The 17,847-nt window shown below is 42.8% G+C and overlaps 2 protein-coding genes and 1 pseudogene across 2 annotated transcripts in view; 1 reads left to right on the top strand and 2 right to left on the bottom strand.

Moving 5' to 3' along the window:
- Window positions 1-4,572: 4,572 nt before the first annotated feature.
- On the bottom strand, window positions 4,573-9,859 carry LOC105901940 (ankyrin repeat and SOCS box protein 15-like). The gene is made up of 10 exons (XM_031562621.2): window positions 9,684-9,859; window positions 7,721-7,820; window positions 7,572-7,615; window positions 7,227-7,358; window positions 6,863-7,021; window positions 6,514-6,759; window positions 6,081-6,252; window positions 5,417-5,957; window positions 5,172-5,319; window positions 4,573-5,086 (listed from the first exon to the last, which is right to left on the bottom strand). The coding sequence occupies exons 2-10, from the start codon at window positions 7,816-7,818 to the stop codon at window positions 4,905-4,907; spliced, it is 1,722 nt and encodes a 573-aa protein (XP_031418481.1). The 5' UTR covers window positions 7,819-7,820; window positions 9,684-9,859; the 3' UTR covers window positions 4,573-4,904.
- Window positions 9,860-11,809: 1,950 nt separating this feature from the next.
- On the bottom strand, window positions 11,810-15,495 carry LOC105901937 (annotated as a pseudogene).
- A 446-nt stretch (window positions 15,496-15,941) lies between these two features.
- iqub (IQ motif and ubiquitin domain containing) overlaps window positions 15,942-17,847 on the top strand; it is a 6,720-nt gene continuing 4,814 nt past the window's right edge. Inside the window, exons 1-5 of the mRNA XM_012829469.3 lie at window positions 15,942-16,405; window positions 16,576-16,710; window positions 16,842-17,006; window positions 17,184-17,359; window positions 17,453-17,608. Coding sequence (XP_012684923.2) covers window positions 16,117-16,405; window positions 16,576-16,710; window positions 16,842-17,006; window positions 17,184-17,359; window positions 17,453-17,608 — 921 coding nt within the window. The 5' untranslated portion in view covers window positions 15,942-16,116. The remainder of the gene's footprint in view (window positions 16,406-16,575; window positions 16,711-16,841; window positions 17,007-17,183; window positions 17,360-17,452; window positions 17,609-17,847) is intronic.

Genomic DNA, 17,847 nt, shown 5'->3' with positions numbered 1-17,847 from the left:
TGATATTAGAAAATCCAGTTTCTGTAATTTGCTTGGTTGATGAGCTCTCCCATTCCCTGCCAAGGCACCTCAGCCCTTTAGTCTTACTGCGACAGCGGTGCAAACGTCTGACTATTTTTAGAAGCAATAAGTAGGAGGTATTTTCAGGGCCAGGCAGGCTGTCAACTACAGATAGTTCTGCTTGAACCACCCCCACGCCTAGACTGCCTGTGTCTAATGACTTTTAGAAGTAGAGATTAGGTGTCTGCACTTGCACCCACCTGCATGGCCTTGCCTTTCACAGATTAGAGCAGGCTAGACATTGGGTTGTTTTCAATGATATGTGTGAATACTGGATTTGTGAGAATAGAACCTTTTTAGGATCAGTCTCAAATCCTTGGTCTGTTCTCCAAACTCAGATAAGAGGACAACTCAAAGGAGACTTGGATATACATTTACAGACAGATCCTTTACTGGGTTTATTTTGTAATGAAGAGAACTCTTCAACCCTAATGTACATGCATATTTACAGACAGATCCTTTACTGGGTTTATTTTGTAATGAAGAGAACTCTTCAACCCTAATGTACATGTATATTTACAGACAGATCCTTTACTGGGTTTATTTTGTAATGAAGAGAACTCTTGAACTCTAATATACATGTATATTTACAGACAGCTCCTTTACTGGGTTCATTTTGTAATGAAGTGTTTAAACTCTAATGTACATGTATATTTTGTGATACTTCTGCAATTACAGACTTATTTAAATCAAAATGTCAAGTATGACGTACATTTTCATATACCCTTCAGACTGACTGAATGCTGCTACTCACGGCGTGTTCAAGCTGGAGCCTTCATGTTGTCAGACCATCTCAGCAATCTGTGGCCTTGGTGGGCTGTTGTTCCTCACAGACAGAGAAGGAGGTGAGGGTGGACAAAAAAGAGGAGGGAAAGTAGGTGAATACACAGTTGATGTTTGGGACCAATCTGTTTCCTCATCACATCTGTGGCCATCTGCTGTCTGTGCCCTGGAAAACATATAGATTTTAGATGCTAAGGATGTGCCTCAATGCTGTTGTTTTAAATGATTCTCTGATTTAATTATTTTTACTTTCATGTATATATTTTTTTATACTTAATTTCTGAGTTGTTTAATGTGTTTTGTTTATTTATTTTGTCTGTTTTGTTTTGTTATGGTTTGTTTATTTATTGTTGTATGTATTATGTAGCCTCAATCAGGGCATTGCTGCAAAAGAGCCCTGTGCTCAGTCAATTTTCCCTGAATAAACAATGATGATGATATAGATTTTAATATGGAAGTTTATTGCATTGCGAAAATGTAGTATTATTCACAAAGATTAACTTGGTTCATAGAATTACCTCTGTACTTTTAATTTCTGCTAAAACAGAACACTGGTTCCAGGCCAGGTGGCAGGTGGCACTCATGCTGGGGTTGGGGAGCTCAGACTGGTAGCATGGTAACTCCCACAGCATCTTCATCCTCTCTGTCTCCTCCCTGTGTTTCAGCAGTGTGGTGTTCTCATCTTCATCATCTTCATCATCATCTTCATCATCATCCTCTCTGTGCTTCAGCAGTGTGGTGTTCTCATCTTCATCATCTTCATCATCCTCTCTGTGCTTCAGCAGTGTGGTGTTCTCATCTTCATCATCTTCATCATCCTCCCTGTGCTTCAGCAGTGTGGTGTTCTCATCTTCATCATCTTCATCATCATCTTCATCATCATCTTCATCATCCTCTCTGTGCTTCAGCAGTGTGGTGTTCTCATCTTCATCATCTTCATCATCCTCTCTGTGCTTCAGCAGTGTGGTGTTCTCATCTTCATCATCATCATCATCATCATCTTCAACATCATCTTCATCATCATCTCTGTCTCCTCTCTGTGCTTCAGCAGTGTGGTGTTCTCATCTTCATCATCTTCATCATCCTCTCTGTCTCCTCCCTGTGCTTCAGCAGTGTGGTGTTCTCATCTTCATCATCTTCGTCATCATCTTCATCATCTTCATCATCTTCTCTGTGCTTCAGCAGTGTGGTGTTCTCATCTTCATCATCCTCTCTGTCTCCTCTCTGTGCTTCAGCAGTGTGGTGTTCTCATCTTCATCATCATCTTCATCATCCTCTCTGTGTTTCAGCAGTGTGGTGTTCTCATCTTCATCATCATCTTCATCATCTTCATCATCCTCTCTGTGTTTCAGCAGTGTGGTGTTCTCATCTTCATCATCTTCATCATCCTCTCTGTCTCCTCCCTGTGCTCCTCGTGTGCATGCTGGTTGTGGAAGCCAAGCTCCTCCAGCGTGCTGGTGTGCCTCAGGGAGGCTGTCAGGGTCCGGATGCCATGGCCTTAGATGGAGTTGGGTTCCATGTGTACCTCAGTGACGGTGCTGTTCTTGTGCAGCAGTCGTCTGTGTGGGTGTGAGCCAGGCTGAAGACTGATGGTAATTAGTTTTATACCATATATTGAAGATTCAGTCTTAGGTTTGATCAGTCAGGATCCAGGTTTATTCTTGAAGAATGGCGGCCGACCATTTGTGAGACAGAGACTTTCAGATCCATCCTCCCTCACAGAACTTCACCTCAGCATATCTGATTATCCCTTGAGGGACAGTCTGTTAAATACACTGACATCTAATGGGTGTTACCGATTATTCAAATGGGCCATGCATGCAGGGTTCTTTGTCTCGACCTGGGGGGGGGAGGTGAGAGTCTAGTATCACACCTCACTACCCAGGTCAGCCCAAAGTATATTCACTAAGGAGAGTGCACTCATGGCTAGTTAAATCCAAATAAAAGTAATAATTATAACTAGGTATAATATCATTGACTTATTGACTATGGCATATTCTTATGACCTATGCTGGTCCCTTCAAGACTCACGTGTGTGTCGGATGACCATCTCCAGTGTAAATGGAGCTTAGAAGTGGACCTACCTACTGGCCTTAGAATCTTACCTGATGAGGTCTGGCTTTTGTCTCCTTTCCCTCCAGGGGCTTTCAGCTGTCAATCTCCCAGCACTTCAGCAGTGCCTCTTAGGAGAAGGAGGCTGATGGGTTGCTGTCTGTCTGATCTTGCTGCCTCAGCCCAATGGGAACAGCATCATCAGGCGGCTCAATGGCAGCCAGCTCCCTCTTATCCAGTTCCTCAGAGTTCCTCAGTGGGCCCTTCCTCCACCTTCTCAAACTTCTCCAGTCCTCTCCTTCCTCCACCTTCTCATACTTCTCAGTGGCCCTTCCTCCACCTTCTCAAACTTCTCCAGTTCTCTCCTTCCTCCACCTTCTCATACTTCTCCAGTTCTCTCCTTCCTCAAACTTCTCCAGTTCTCTCCTTCCTCCACCTTCTCAAACTTCTCCAGTTCTCTCCTTCCTCCACCTTCTCATACTTCTCCAGTTCTCTCCTTCCTCCACCTTCTCATACTTCTCCAGTTCTCTCCTTCCTCAAACTTCTCCAGTTCTCTCCTTCCTCCACCTTCTCATACTTCTCCAGTTCTCTCCTTCCTCCACCTTCTCAAACTTCTCCAGTTCTCTCCTTCCTCCACCTTCTCATACTTCTCCAGTTCTCTCCTTCCTCAAACTTCTCCAGTTCTCTCCTTCCTCAAACTTCTCCAGTTCTCTCCTTCCTCAAACTTCTCCAGTTCTCTCCTTCCTCCACCTTCTCATACTTCTCCAGTTCTCTCCTTCCTCAAACTTCTCCAGTTCTCTCCTTCCTCCACCTTCTCATACTTATCCAGTCCTCTCCTTCCTCCACCTTCTCCAGTTCTCTCCTGTCCCCTAAGGAGCTCATGGTCCTCTGTCTCTCTAAAATATCAGGCTGGCCTGACTCTGATGAGTGGAGAGCTGTTTCTCGTCTCATCTCTTCAGCTGTCAGAGGGACTTGGGGGTGGGAGTGACGGGCTTTGTAACAAAGTGACCACACAGTGATGTTCCAGATAGGATTCCACTGAGAGTCTTATTGTTATGAGCTGGTGTGTTGAGTCAAAGTCAAAGTGGTGTTTAACATGAACCCAACTGTCTGATCAGAACTGAGCATCTCTCTCCCTCGGCCAGGAGGAAGGGAGGGGGGAGAGAGCTGTGGGGTTACTAGAGTACAAGCTGTCGGATAATGATGAGGAAACGATGACAAAAGATGATGCCAATAGGTTCTGGGATGAGATATGAAGATTTCCAGTAAGACTAACCAAGATTATCCATTAACCGATCTATTGGTGTTAAATCAATCTGGTTAGATAAGATAAACTTGTATTCATCCCGTTAGGGAAATTCAGGTGTAATAGCAGCAAAGTAATAGAAATCAAATACATACATACAAATTAAAATAAATTAATAAAAAATTTAATTAAAAATTTAAATAAATGTTGAAGAAAGTGTGTTTTTTCTTTCGGTTTGGGGGTTTAAAAGATGATGTAGGGCTGTTCATTTCTATCACTGTTCATGACCTGAGCAGTGGTTTGACTTTGATACAGCACAGAGCTGTATATGTACACCGTGCAATTTGGTGGAGTACCACAAGCTAAATAAAAAGGTTTAATGCAACTTCTACACGTAAATAGATTTGTACCATTTCAAGTGCCTTTATTAACAAAAAAAGAAACATAAACATGGCAACTCTTCCACTTATTTCAGTCATTGTGGTGTAGCAGTGAGATGTGGTCTAAAGTTCACGATGACTAAACAATGATGTTCTGTTTATTAACTTATTAACTGGTTATCATAATGACACGTATGAATAAGTCCATAGGGTGTTTGCCATTTCTAAAACCAGCAATGGAGAGAGACAAATACCTGCTTCTCATATCTTGGTGCTTTGTCAAGTAAATTCTATGTTAAGACATCAGGCAAATCATGACAATAAACGGAAACAATACATAACAGTACATAACGCTACAACAGGAAAAATGCTATATGACAAAATTAATTTGACTCATTGGAGCATATTATATCATAATAGAGATCATGCTCTTTGTACATGACATAGTCCTTGAGTCTTTGAGGGAGCAACAATAAATCCATAGTCTTTGGGTCAGCAAGCCTCTGGGGAGTCATTGGAGATCTGATTGCAAGCCTACAGAGGTGACTGAGCGATCGTGGGTTTCCTTGAAAAAGAAAACAAAGTAAGAGTAAGGTGATGCTACGACAGGCATTTGATTTCTTTTCCATGTGAAAAAAAAAACACCATACCCAGAATATGGCATATTTCTGGCCATTCTTTGTGATTCTCCAAGATCAGTTTAAGCTTGGAGCAGATGCAGACATGCCTGACATAATCCAGTAGCATTCTCACGGCTCTTCCTGCCTGAAGCCAGGACACACTGATGAAGTCACAAAACTAAAAACAGAGTGTACAAAACAGAAAGTCATGGAACAACTTACAAAATCATGAAACCAAACATCTGAATCAGTGGAGCAGAATGTCCGGTACTCACAGGGATCTTCCTGCCAGGGCGGCAGTCTGCATCTTCACCATCAGATCCCCACGTACTATCATGATGACAGCTGAAGCACTTATCTGCCTTGTAGCCATTGTTGAGCAGAAGTCGCATCATTATCTCATCTCTAAGGCAGTATTGCAGAGCAGTAGGGAAGACCGTGTCACTGAACACAGTCAAGTAGCAGTTCACATCAGCCTGCTTGGCCAACAGCAGTTTCACGATCTCATACCTCCCAGCCCGTACAGCTACTAGGAGACAGCTCAGGGGGTCGAGGTCAGGCTTGGCTCCAGCATTCAGTAGCATCTCTGAGCAGGTGACATCCCCGTTAGAGATGGCAAAGAACAGGGCACTCCGCCGCAGGTCACCATAGTTCTCTGATATGTGTGTGCCCAAGGGGGCATTCACATTAAAGCCCTTTCGCACCAGAAGTTCTAAACATTGGACATGGCCGCCGTCTGCAGCAGAGTGGACGGGACTCTGGCCTGAGAGCCTCAGGGCCTTCCGGGTCGTGATGGGGATGAAAATGCGAAGTGCCCTTACAAGGAAAATGACATGTCAAGCTCTTCAACTTTTCCCAATACATTACAATACACCTGAGCCAACAACTGTATGGATAATCTCAATGCTATGTTGTTTCACCTCAGAGTAAAATACTCACAGGTAATGTCCTTCATAGGCAGCTCGATGGATGGGGAGCTGTAAAGAGAGACTTGCAATATTTGGATTAGCTCCATGTTGAAGGAGAAGGTCAATGCAGTCAGGATTGCCTGATCCAGCAGCATCATACAGCACAGTGTCCCCATTAGGAGCCCTTGCATTGACATCGCCACCTAGTGGTTGGGAAGGCATCATGATTCACTCATAATCATGTATGGGTCAGCAGGTAGTTCTAGCTTCTATTACAGTAAAGTCTGAATACACATGATGATCAAGCTTTCTTTGGCTAGGCTTGTGCTTATTTAAAGATACAAAATGTAACAGGCCATGTGTTTTTGGTGTGAAACATCTTCATACATTGGATTAATTCCATTGGAATACTTTATTATTATGGCATGTTATTCAATTGATTTCTGCATATTGCCAGCACTTACCATTCTGAATGAGTATCTCTAGAACCTCCGTCTGACCGTACTCTGCTGCAACAGCCATGGGAGTGACTCCGTGCTGGTCAGTCTCTGAGAGGTTCCCCCCGTGCGCTAGGAGAAGTTGGAGGATGTCTGTGCAGCCCACCTTGGCAGCCTCGTGCACTGCGGTCCACTTCTTCAGGCAGTGCTGATTCACTGAAGCTCCCCTGGAGATCAGTGTCACAGCGACGTCAAACAAATCCATTCTTACAGCTGGAACAGGAGATGCATCTATGTTGACCAGGTCGGCATACCAGATTTCTGTCCCCACGTCATTTTGAAGGGGAGCACATTGATTATTTGGTGAAAATATTACCAAGCAAAAGCGGGGATTCATTCTTGTCATTGGTTCTGTCTGGAGAGGCTCCCTGCACCAGCATCATCCTCACATTGTTCACCAGAGCTGCTTGTGTGGCCAGAATCAGAGCCGTTTCCCCATCCATGGTCCTCTCTTCCAGGTTTAACCTATATGAAGCTGTTTTACAGTATATGATCACAGGTGACATTTCCATAGTGTATTTTGTTTGTAATTTCAACATATTCAATATTAGGATGGGTGCATTATTTCTGCACTACAAAAATTAAAGTAGTATATCAGGTTAGGTTTTTTTTCCACTAAAATGTCTTTTCATGTAATTGTATATGCATGCAATCCAACACTTCTAATTCATAGCACTCACCATGGAGAACCAGCTCCAGAACCTGAGGTGATGGCTGGACCGCAGCCTTGTGGAGGGGAAACCATCCTCTGCTGTCCACCTCTGTGAAGGCTGCTGGGACATCAGAAAGCTCTTGGAGCAAGAACAGGTCTCCTAAAGGAGGACAGATGGAGAGTTGGCATGATAAATTAAATAACATGTAAGATTTATAAAATCACAGCATGGGGGATTATCAAAGTCACTCAACAGTATAAAAGACCACAATTTTTCCCAAAGCACTTTAATCACTTTCAAATAAATAATGGAATGTGCATTGAAGAACAAGTACAAAATAACCACGATAAAAAATTTAAAATACATAATTACCTCGATCTATGGCATCCAGAATTTTGAGGTTTTCACAACTAGAGCTTAGGGAAGAAAGTTGTTCTAATCAAACAATTTTTCATACAAGTTAATTTAAAATGTCTTCTATTTGCATAGATTATAAACTGTAATACAGATTCACTTCATACCTCTCTGAGCAGGCTGAATTTTGGCAGGATTCCTGAATATTCATCTGAATATCATAGTCCAGAAGGTCTTCATCATTTATGTCTTCGGTATTATCCATGCCTTATTTTTATATAAATATAAAGAAACAAAAGGACACTGCCATCCATTCCATTTGTCTGATACGGGTGTGTTGTATCAGTGAGGCCACTATTATATGAATTTATGACATACAACATTAATGGTCAATGTCCTGAAAAAACCCCAGTTTTATTGTATTTTCCAAGTTAGCTCAGTAATGTTTATGACATGTGTACTTTCTTAAAATACCATTCAAAGGAACATTAGGATGGGGAACATGATGACTAAATAAAAATGTCTAAACATATACACAGTGGGGAAAATAAGTATTTGAACCCCTGCCGATTTCGCAAGTTTGGCCACTTGCAAAGAAATGTGTGATCTATAATTGTAATGGTAGGTGTATTTTAACAGTGAGAAACAGAATATCAACAAAAAAATCCAGAAAACTGCATTTTATAACATTTATGACTTAATTTGCATTTGATGCAGAAAATAAGTATTTGAACCCCTAGCAAAACATGACTTAGTACTTGGTGGAATAACCCTTGTTGGCAAGCACAGACGTCAGACTTTTCTTGTAGTTGGTCACCAGGTTTACACACATCTCAGGAGGGATTTTGGTCCACTCCTCTTTGCAGATCCTCTCCAAATCCTTAAGGTTGCGTTTTCAATGGGAGGGAATGAGGGAATGAGGTTCAAGCCCAATATTCCACATTACATGGCCCCATCCATAGTCCCCTCGGTGCAGTGGAGTTGTCCTGTACCCTTGGCAGAGAACAGCCCCAAAGCATAATGTTTCCACCTCCATGCTTGACGGTGGGGATGGTGTCATATTCAGCATTCTTTCCCTCCAAACGCGGCAAGTCGAGTTGATGCCAAAGAGCTTGATTTTGGTCTCATCTGTCTCCTAATCCTCCTTAGAATCATTCAAGTTTCCATTGGCAAACTTCAGACGGCCCTGTACATGTGCTTCCTTGAGCAGGGGGACCTTGCGAGTTCTGCAGTACTTCAAACCATTACGGCGTAGTGTGTTGCCAATGGTTTTCTTGGTGACTGTGGTCCCAGCTGCCTTGAGATCATTCACAAGCTCTCCCTGTGTAGTTCTGGATTTATTCTGCACCTTTCGGATGATCACCGATACCGCACGAGGGGATATCTTGCATGGAGCCCCAGACCTAGAGCGATGAACAGTTGTTTGGTGTTGCTTCCATTTACGAATAATCGCACCAATAGTTGTCTGCTTCTCACCAAGCTTCTTGCCGATGGTTTTGTAACCCATTCCAGCCTTGTGCAGGTCTACAAACTTATCTCTGACGTCCTTGGTCAACTCTTTGGTCTTGCCCATGGTGGTGAGGTTGAGGTGTGAAGTATGATTCTTTGGACAGGTTTCTTTTATACACGTATACATGTACCTTGTTAGGCCTTATGAGGACTAACCTGTGTGCTTCTTGGGCACATAACTGGTCATTGGGAGCCAGAATTCTTGCTGTTTGCTTGGGGGTTCAAATACTTATTTTCTGCATCAAATACAAATAAAGTCATAAATGTTATAAAATGCAGTTTTCTGGATTTGTTTGTTGATATTCTATTTCTCACTGTTAAAATACACCTACCATGTCAATTATAGATCACACATTTCTTTGCAAGTGGCCAAACTTGCAAAATCGGCAGGGGTTCAAATACTTATTTTCCCCACTGTAAGTGTACTAACTAAATATAAAACATTTTAGATGCATTTGATATATATCAAGATCTGTTGATTTTATTTCAGTCAAGCTGAGTTAATGTTTGCAGCGAATGCACACCTAGACAGCACAAGTTCACTGATTCAAACACTGCCACGGAACATTGCAACATTACTGGAAGTGTCGGACCACCGCCACAACAACCCCAGTCGCTTACCCTTGCTCTGTGAAGTATGGTTTTGTTTCCAGTCAAATCACGAGTTTCAGATAACCATGCCAGGAGAAGTGTTTGCTCAGTGCCCTTTCTAAACTACAACCTCCCCTTGGAGAACATGCACACACACACATACACACACACACACACACACACACACACACACACACACACACACACACACACACACACACACACACACACACACACACCCACACCCTCAGACAAATGTATTTTTGGCCTTCACCTGCTAGTCCAGTCATGCATGCCAGCGCACACTGCAGTGCTGTGTTTGTTCACATGAAACATGGGGTTTTCAAAGAATGCATGGTTGCGATAATGAACAATGAACAAGAAGCTCTCATTGTGAAATCAGGTCAGCAATGGCAGGGGGCAGTGCTTTATCGCTACCTGTAAGGGTTGTGTGTTTCAGACAGGCTGTGTGAGCTGAAGCAGACAGACAGAGGGAGGGAGAAATGGAGGGAGGGAGAGGGAGGGAGAGAGAGGGAGGGAGGGAGGGAGGGAGAGTGAGGGAGGGAGTGAGGGAGAGAGAGGGAGGGAAGGAGTGAGGGAGAGAGAGGGAGGGAGGGAGGGAGGGAGGGAGAGGGAGGGTCTGGGGTTGTGTTTACCTCCCAGCAGGAGAGTACCCAGATGGTAATGAGCTCGGCTTTCTGCTCACCATGGAGATCCAAGGTAACACACTCAAGCCTTGTTAGTATACTGTAAACTAATAATAAGGCGAATAACTTCAAAGGGCATGGTGTGTGTTTCATTGCATGTACACGGAAAACTGTGAAAATAAGGTCTCAATGAATGAGAAGAACCAAAACCAATTTAAGGACAGGGTCACCTTTTCCCAAAGGGTTATTCAAGGATATATAGTCCATACAGAGTAACATGTGGGCATTATATAAACAAATCAACGCTTCAAACAGGCACATCAGACAGCTGGCCATAAAGGTCATTCTCCTTAAACAATAGATCATTCTTAATTCAGGGTGGAAAAGATCCATGATGTTGGAATCACGGAGTCTGCTCAGACACAAGAGTCTTCTGATCTGCAAATGTGCTTCAAAGAGCGAGGGTTACCTAGTCCATAGAGAGATATACAAACTAGGAGTCAATCTAAGATCAATCCAATCGAATCCAACATACATCAATACTGATTTGACTTATATCTATTCAGGAAAGACATATGAACAGTTTGAAAGGTAGAGTACTCACAATTAATGTTCCATATGTCTTCCCATTCTTTTTGCTTCTTTACATTTAGTCATTTAGCAGACGCTTTTATCCAAAGCGACTTATATATGTGCGACTTACAATGTATACACATTTTACATTTACACTGATGGCACACTGCACATCAGGAGCAATTAGGGGTTCAGTGTCTTGCTCAAGGACGCTTCGACAGGGAATCGAACTAGCAACCTTCTGATTACTAACCGACTTCTCTACCTCCTGTACCACTGTCGCCCCTCTTTAGAATGCGTCTGAGGTGGGAGCAGAGGTAAACATGACTCACGTAGTCCAGGAGAATCTCCACCATCTTCCCAGAGAGGAGAGGCACGAGGCAGATCAAACCAATGAACTCACAAAACTGATAAACAAGATCAACAAAGAGCAAACAACATGGACGGTCAGTTTTAGAGTTGGCCAGCCTATCCAGCTTTAATTATCACTGTCTGAGATTTGACCTAAGGTTCTGAAGGTGGATATGAATGTTGAAATTGAAATGTCACACATCCATGTAAAGAGTGTCCATGATGGCTGAGCCTTCACAGAACTGCATTCTTCTTGGAACTGTATTGCACATCTCACATAATTGTTGAATGTGAGTTGGCTTACTTTTACACATTTTCTGGTGTTGCCCTCAAAACAGTGGAAATATTTATTCTACCTAAATGTAATGGTATTTTCAATGCTTTTCTAAGACAGGACCATTTATAAACTCAATGATGTTTCCCTGATTTTACTTTAGACATCAAGTGATGGAAATGTGAAACTTCTGGCTGCTATCAAGACAGGTATGTGACTACAGGACATATTGACCTTATTACCCTTGATTTTATTACCAGTGCTTATCTCTACCACCCTTTGCTTATTAAGGGAACAGTTTCTGTTCAGACTCATGCAGACACAGCTCCTGTTGAACACAAGAACACTTACAGGGGTTTTATCTCCATCTGTGTAACCCTGACACAACAGCTCATGAGGCTCCCTCCAGCCACAGGTCAAATCAAAGGGGTTGTCATGGTGACGACTGAAGCATCTCTCCACATTGTAGCCATTGTTGAGCAGAAGTCGCATCATTATCTCATCTCTAAGGCAGTATTGCAGAGCAGTAGGGAAGACCGTGTCACTGAACACAGTCAAGTAGCAGTTCACATCAGCCTGCTTGGCCAACAGCAGTTTCAGAAATCTCATACCTCCCAGCCCGTACAGCTACTAGGAGACAGCTCAGGGGGTCGAGGTCAGGCTTGGCTCCAGCATTCAGTAGCATCTCTGTGCAGGTGACATCCCCGTTAGAAACAGCAAAGAGCAGGGCACTCCGCCGCATGTCACTGTAGTTGTTTGAGATGATCTGACTCAGGGTTCTGTTGACGTCAAATCCACTCTCAATGAGCAGCAATATGCCCTGCCAAGGGACAACGGATGAAAACTAGCTAACTTAGCTAATTCCGGTGCATTAACATTTTTCTGGGAAATGTTTATCAATGTACACTGTCCCTTTTCAAATAAACGCATAACGAATAACGAGCTCCAGGCACTGTGCGTGGCCACCATCGGCAGTGGAGTGCACTGGGCTCTGTCCAGAGAGCCTCAGAGCTCTTTTAGATGTAACAGGTCTCAGTGTTCTCAGAACGCCTCAGAGCATCATTTAAAAAAAATATATCTTATTTTCAAAGCAATCGCTTTTCAAACAGAATTTGACCAATTTGTCAGCTTTTGGCATTTACTATCGACTATGCATGCAAGGCAAATTCAAAGTTAATCTACACTAATGTTCAAAAGATCTGGATCATTTAGATATTTCCTTGTTTTTTAAAGTCACACTTGGATTTGATAACATTAAATTTGTCAGAAATACCATTTTGACATAGTACCTGCTGTTAGTGACTATTGCAGCTGGAACCAGGTGATTTTTAATGGTATATCTACATAGGCGTATAATTGCCAATTTTCTGCAAACATCAGTTTGGCACATAATGTTGCCTGATCCGAAGTTATTATGTTAAACGGCGAATCCATCATTAGAAAAACTTTTGCAGTTATGTTTACTCTGCTGAAAAGCATTATGCATTTTAAGGAAGCAATACATCTGGCCTTATTTGGGCTACTTGTGTATCTGGAGTGTCAATATTTATCACTTCTGGTCTACAAATGGTCAGAAAGAAATAGCTTTCTTCATAAACGTGTTCTAACCAGGACATGTGGATAAGATAGAGGTGTGTGTCTCAGGCCCTGGCTTTCTCCTTATGTGCAGGAGAATAAAAACAACACAGGCTGGGAAACAGATGGATGGTGCTGAATTAGAGTCAATTTCTTCCTACATTGGAGGAATGACCCAAAGCACTGGGAAATCATGGGGTGAAAGTTATGTTGATTACCTACACAACTACAATGCCAAAGGCCTGCACAGTTAGAGTTGCTGCACATAGAGGATACTTTGATGAACGCAAACTTTCAACTATAACTCTGGATGCCCACCCTATTACTTACAGGAAGTGTCCATAATGGGCAGCGCGACGAATGGGAAGGTGACCAATAGCATTGGCCAGATTTGGATCAGCTCCATTCTCCAGTAGAAGACTGACACAGCCTGGGTTGCCTGAGCTGGCTGCCTCCATCAATACACTCTCCCCATTGTAAGCCTGAGCATTCACATTGGCACCTTAAAAGAGGAATCATTGATACAGCCTGGGATTGTAATTTAGACGGATATTTCTATTGTCATGTTTTTAACCATTGCCACAGGCTAGCCCAAAACATGTGAAGATGCATAGTAGCTCACCACTATGGATTCTCTGCTGCAATGCCCAGTGGGGTCACACCATCTTGACCTTTGAGCGTCAACTTACATTGCCAACTAAGCAATAGCATCATGATGTCACTGTGGCCCTTCTTTGCTGCCTCATGCATAGCAGTCCACTTTTTGGCACAGTCCTGGTGCACAGAGGCCCCGTAGGTGAGCAGAACATGGGCTATCTCATGGGACCCTGTCCTCACCGCTTCAAGGGCATAGATAAAATAAGAAGTGAAAACATCTGACTTTAATTCTCATCCTGTAAGTGTAAAAACATGATGTAGTGTGGATGATGCAGGTACTATAGGGCAACCATTTTCTTGAGCATTACAAACACAACAACAAACTGCAATAACCATCAAGTCAGGATTTAACCATTACACTACAATGGTTAAATTCATCAATTTGACAAAGCCACTGGCTTGGAATCATCCAAGCATGGTCTTCAAGTGAATTATTTCAGTTGATTCCCTTTTATTCAGTTGCTTACAAATTCTGAAATATTTCAAGTCTTTATTGCAGACCACTATTTGACCAATATTACCCAGCAGCAGTGGAGACTCTTTCTTGCTGTTGATGCTGTGAGGAGATGCTCCATACTCCAGCAAAGTTCTCACAAAATTCTCCAACAGACCAGCTTCAGTAGCCAGAGTCTCTCCCACCTTAGTTTTTTCTTCAAGACTATGATCATAGAAGTCTGGAGGCATACATGATGGGTAGATAAAACAGGTAGGAAATAACTGTTACATGTATACAACCTTAGTATTGGTTTACAAGACAATATTGTAAACTAAACTAGTGTAGCCCATTGAGTTGAGCCAAAACTCACATTCTAGCAGCACGGTTTCCAGCACCTTTGCCAATGGCTGGACCGCTGCTCTGTGTAGAGGCAGCCAGCCTGGACTGTCCACCTGCTGGGAAGCAGAGGAGAACTTCTGCACCTCTTGCAGAACCGATATCTCACCTGGAAAGCATCCAATCTAACCTAACAGTGACCTAGTACAGTCTGGAGGTTTTATAATCTCCAACAGGGACAATTGTTTTATGGAGCAGGTAATCGAAAAGACTCATGGTTTTGTCTTTATCAGCAAATAATCGAATTATCATACACTCTGCTTCTATTACACAACAGGAGGTGTTACACCTATTTATGATCTGCCATGAGTCTGAACATAAACTGTTCCCTCAATAAAGTTCTCACCACCAAAGGGTGGTAGAGACAAGCACTGGTCATAAAATCAAGGGTCATAAGGTCCATCTGTCGTGTAGTCACATACCTGTCTTAATGTCTCTAAACTAAAATCAGGGAAACATCATTGAGTTTATAAATGGTCCTGTCTTAGAAAAGCATTGAAAATAACATTGCATTTAGGTAGAATGCATATTTCCAATGTAGCAAAACAACTTGTTTGAGATACCTGTCTTTTGATAATAAAAGCAGATCTGGGCAAGATTCTTGAATGCTCATCTGAATGACGTAGTCAGTGATTTCATCTTCTCTCATTTCATCAAACGTATCCATTCCTATCGGTGAGAAAATAACTACATTTCTAATTAGTTGGAATCACAGTGCAAACATTTCAGTAATCACTATATGTTCTACCCCCCACCATCAGCAGATGCCCTTACACATAAGGATGATGCCCTTTGTTGCCCTTTGTTTTGGCAGTTCCACTAAAAGTGCATGTACATTTAGAGGTAAGCACCAATCTGTGGAAAAATATGTTGAACACTCACCTGTGGATGTGTCTCCTCACAATGGTGCTGCGCTGAGTAGGAGGGCAGCATTTAAATACAGGATAGGCCTGCTATCAATGTGGCAAAATTCTGAGAATGAATGCCATGCCATAACAACGAGATACAGCTTTGCATTATAGGGTTTGCTGTTACATAAGCAATATATTATGTATGTGCCCTTCTAACTAGGGTAGTATTCCCAACCGCTTTGTGTACGTGTTAGTAAACATATAACGTTTGTGTTTATGGTCTCCAATATATTTTCAGTATAGCAAAAAATATGGCTCTCACATTCATAGGTCTGACACGTTCCACAAATGAGTAGAGCACTTCAGAAGCAGCCGTACACTAGGCCATGTATAACAGTGCCAGTTCTTGTTAGTCTGATACACAAATCAGTGGGGTTGGTCACCTCAACCACACAAAAGAATGCTGTCCACAGGTAAGATCTGACTACATTCGTGCGACAAAGTTTGCGATTCAGAGGTCACGTGCCCTGTTACCAAGGCAACACCCAAACACACTATCCTCACTAGAAAGAAACATGTCTCTACCTACCTAGACAGAAACATGTAACTAGTTCAACTAGGGCGAGTTAACAAACAATCGTAGTGGCAACTAGATTTGTCCTTTTATATCGAGTTTTACTTTTTTTTTAAATTTAAGACGTGTATGAATAATTACGTAGCTATGTCCGAACAGGAAGCTGGAGCCACAAATCCAGAAATGGCCGAGTATGCCCCTGAAGTTCTTAACGAATCGGTTTCAGAAAACGGAACGCAAACTGAGGAAGTCCAAGATGCGCAGTTGATACCAACAAATATTTGCCCAACTTTTTTGACCTCAGGCGAGATTGGTCCCCGTGTCATGGCTGAGGAAAGTTCTACACAGGCTCAAGATCATCAGGAGGTAGCCAGTCATGTCAGGGTTACATCTGATTTGGGAAACTCCACGGCCAGTGGTGAGATTTACTCTTCTGTCAAGTCACTCTTTCCATAGGCCCCTGCCAAGATTACTCTCACTGCAGCTCGCTAGCCGGCTACGGTTGGTTGCTGTGGTGTGTTTACTTATTTTAAGCAGGACACTGGCACATGTACTGTGAATGTTATCAATGTTTTCTTTGTGTTGCAGTTAAGATTATGTTAATGCCTGAAGGACATATGATGACAATAGCTTTTACCATTGGTGTCACTACTCGAGAACTGAAGGATCACTTTGCCAATGAGTTGAAAGTTCCATCAGAAATCATACGGCTTTCTCTTGATGGTAGGATTTTTTATCTTTCAAAGTGTTGACACTCACAGTGACAGCCTAGAAACAAGTCCTATTCCTGCAGATATTTCTGTAGGAAACGGATGATGAATTGTTTTCTAAGACCTCAGCTGTTTGCTCCATAGGGAAGACTGTGGGGGATAATCAGACTCTCATTGACCTGGGGGTTCAGCCTCACGGCACTATTCAACTAGAGATGACCTCATCTGACCCCGAGAGGCACCCCATCCGTCCAGTGAAACCCCAGCAGTACAACATGTCAGACGTCATCACTGTCAGAGTCCAGACAGGTGCTGGGAGTGCTCGAGCTTTTGCTCCGTACAAATGCTGGTTCCGACTGTCATTTTATATACACTGGCATGCATGATGTCGTTGCACTATTTTAAATTTCCATTCCCTCTCTTTCTCTCCCTCTCCCTCTCCCTCTCCATCTCCCTCTCCCTCTCCCTCTCCATCTCCATCTCCAGAAGCAGGCACTTATCAGGATGCAGTGGTGGAAATTGAGAGGGCCACCAGGAAGAAGGCTTTCCTGGGAGGTTACCGTCACAAGATAACCAACACAGAGTTCCACCATGCTGCAGTACAGACCATGGCCAAGAGGAAACCTGACAGAGGAGTGGAGACCTTCAGCCGTGACACACAAGTGGGATCAACATCACCTCTAAGCCTTTAACATGTGTGCGTCCGTATGTAATGCACATTTGTTTTAAATATGTTATGTGCCCTTCCTCATTAGACAGTGGACACCAAGAACCAGGCTCAGCAGTGCGCCAACAACACGTCCACCCAAATGACCAAGATTGGCTGCTACATGTCCAGCATGGAGGACAAGCTGATCAGCTCAGGCCCATATGTTACCGCACACAAGCACCACAGCAAGAGACTCAAAGCTGTAAGTGTTCTCTGTGTCTCTACGTGGATGGAGTATTTTTAGTTTGTGCGCGAGTTTTTGTTTGTGCATGAGTTTTTGTTTGTGCATGAGTTTGTGTTTGTGTTTGTGTATGAGTTTGTGTTTGTGTATGAGTTTGTGTTTGTGCATGAGTTTGTGTTTGTGCATGAGTTTGTGTTTGTGCATGAGTTTGTGTTTGTGCATGAGTTTGTGTTTGTGTATGAGTTTGTGTTTGTGTATGA

Source organism: Clupea harengus, chromosome 3 (genome assembly GCF_900700415.2).
Source record: "Clupea harengus chromosome 3, Ch_v2.0.2, whole genome shotgun sequence".
Lineage (NCBI taxonomy): Eukaryota > Metazoa > Chordata > Actinopteri > Clupeiformes > Clupeidae > Clupea > Clupea harengus.
The sequence above is the reverse complement of the archived record's forward strand: the minus strand, read 5'-3'. Positions and strand labels throughout refer to the sequence as shown.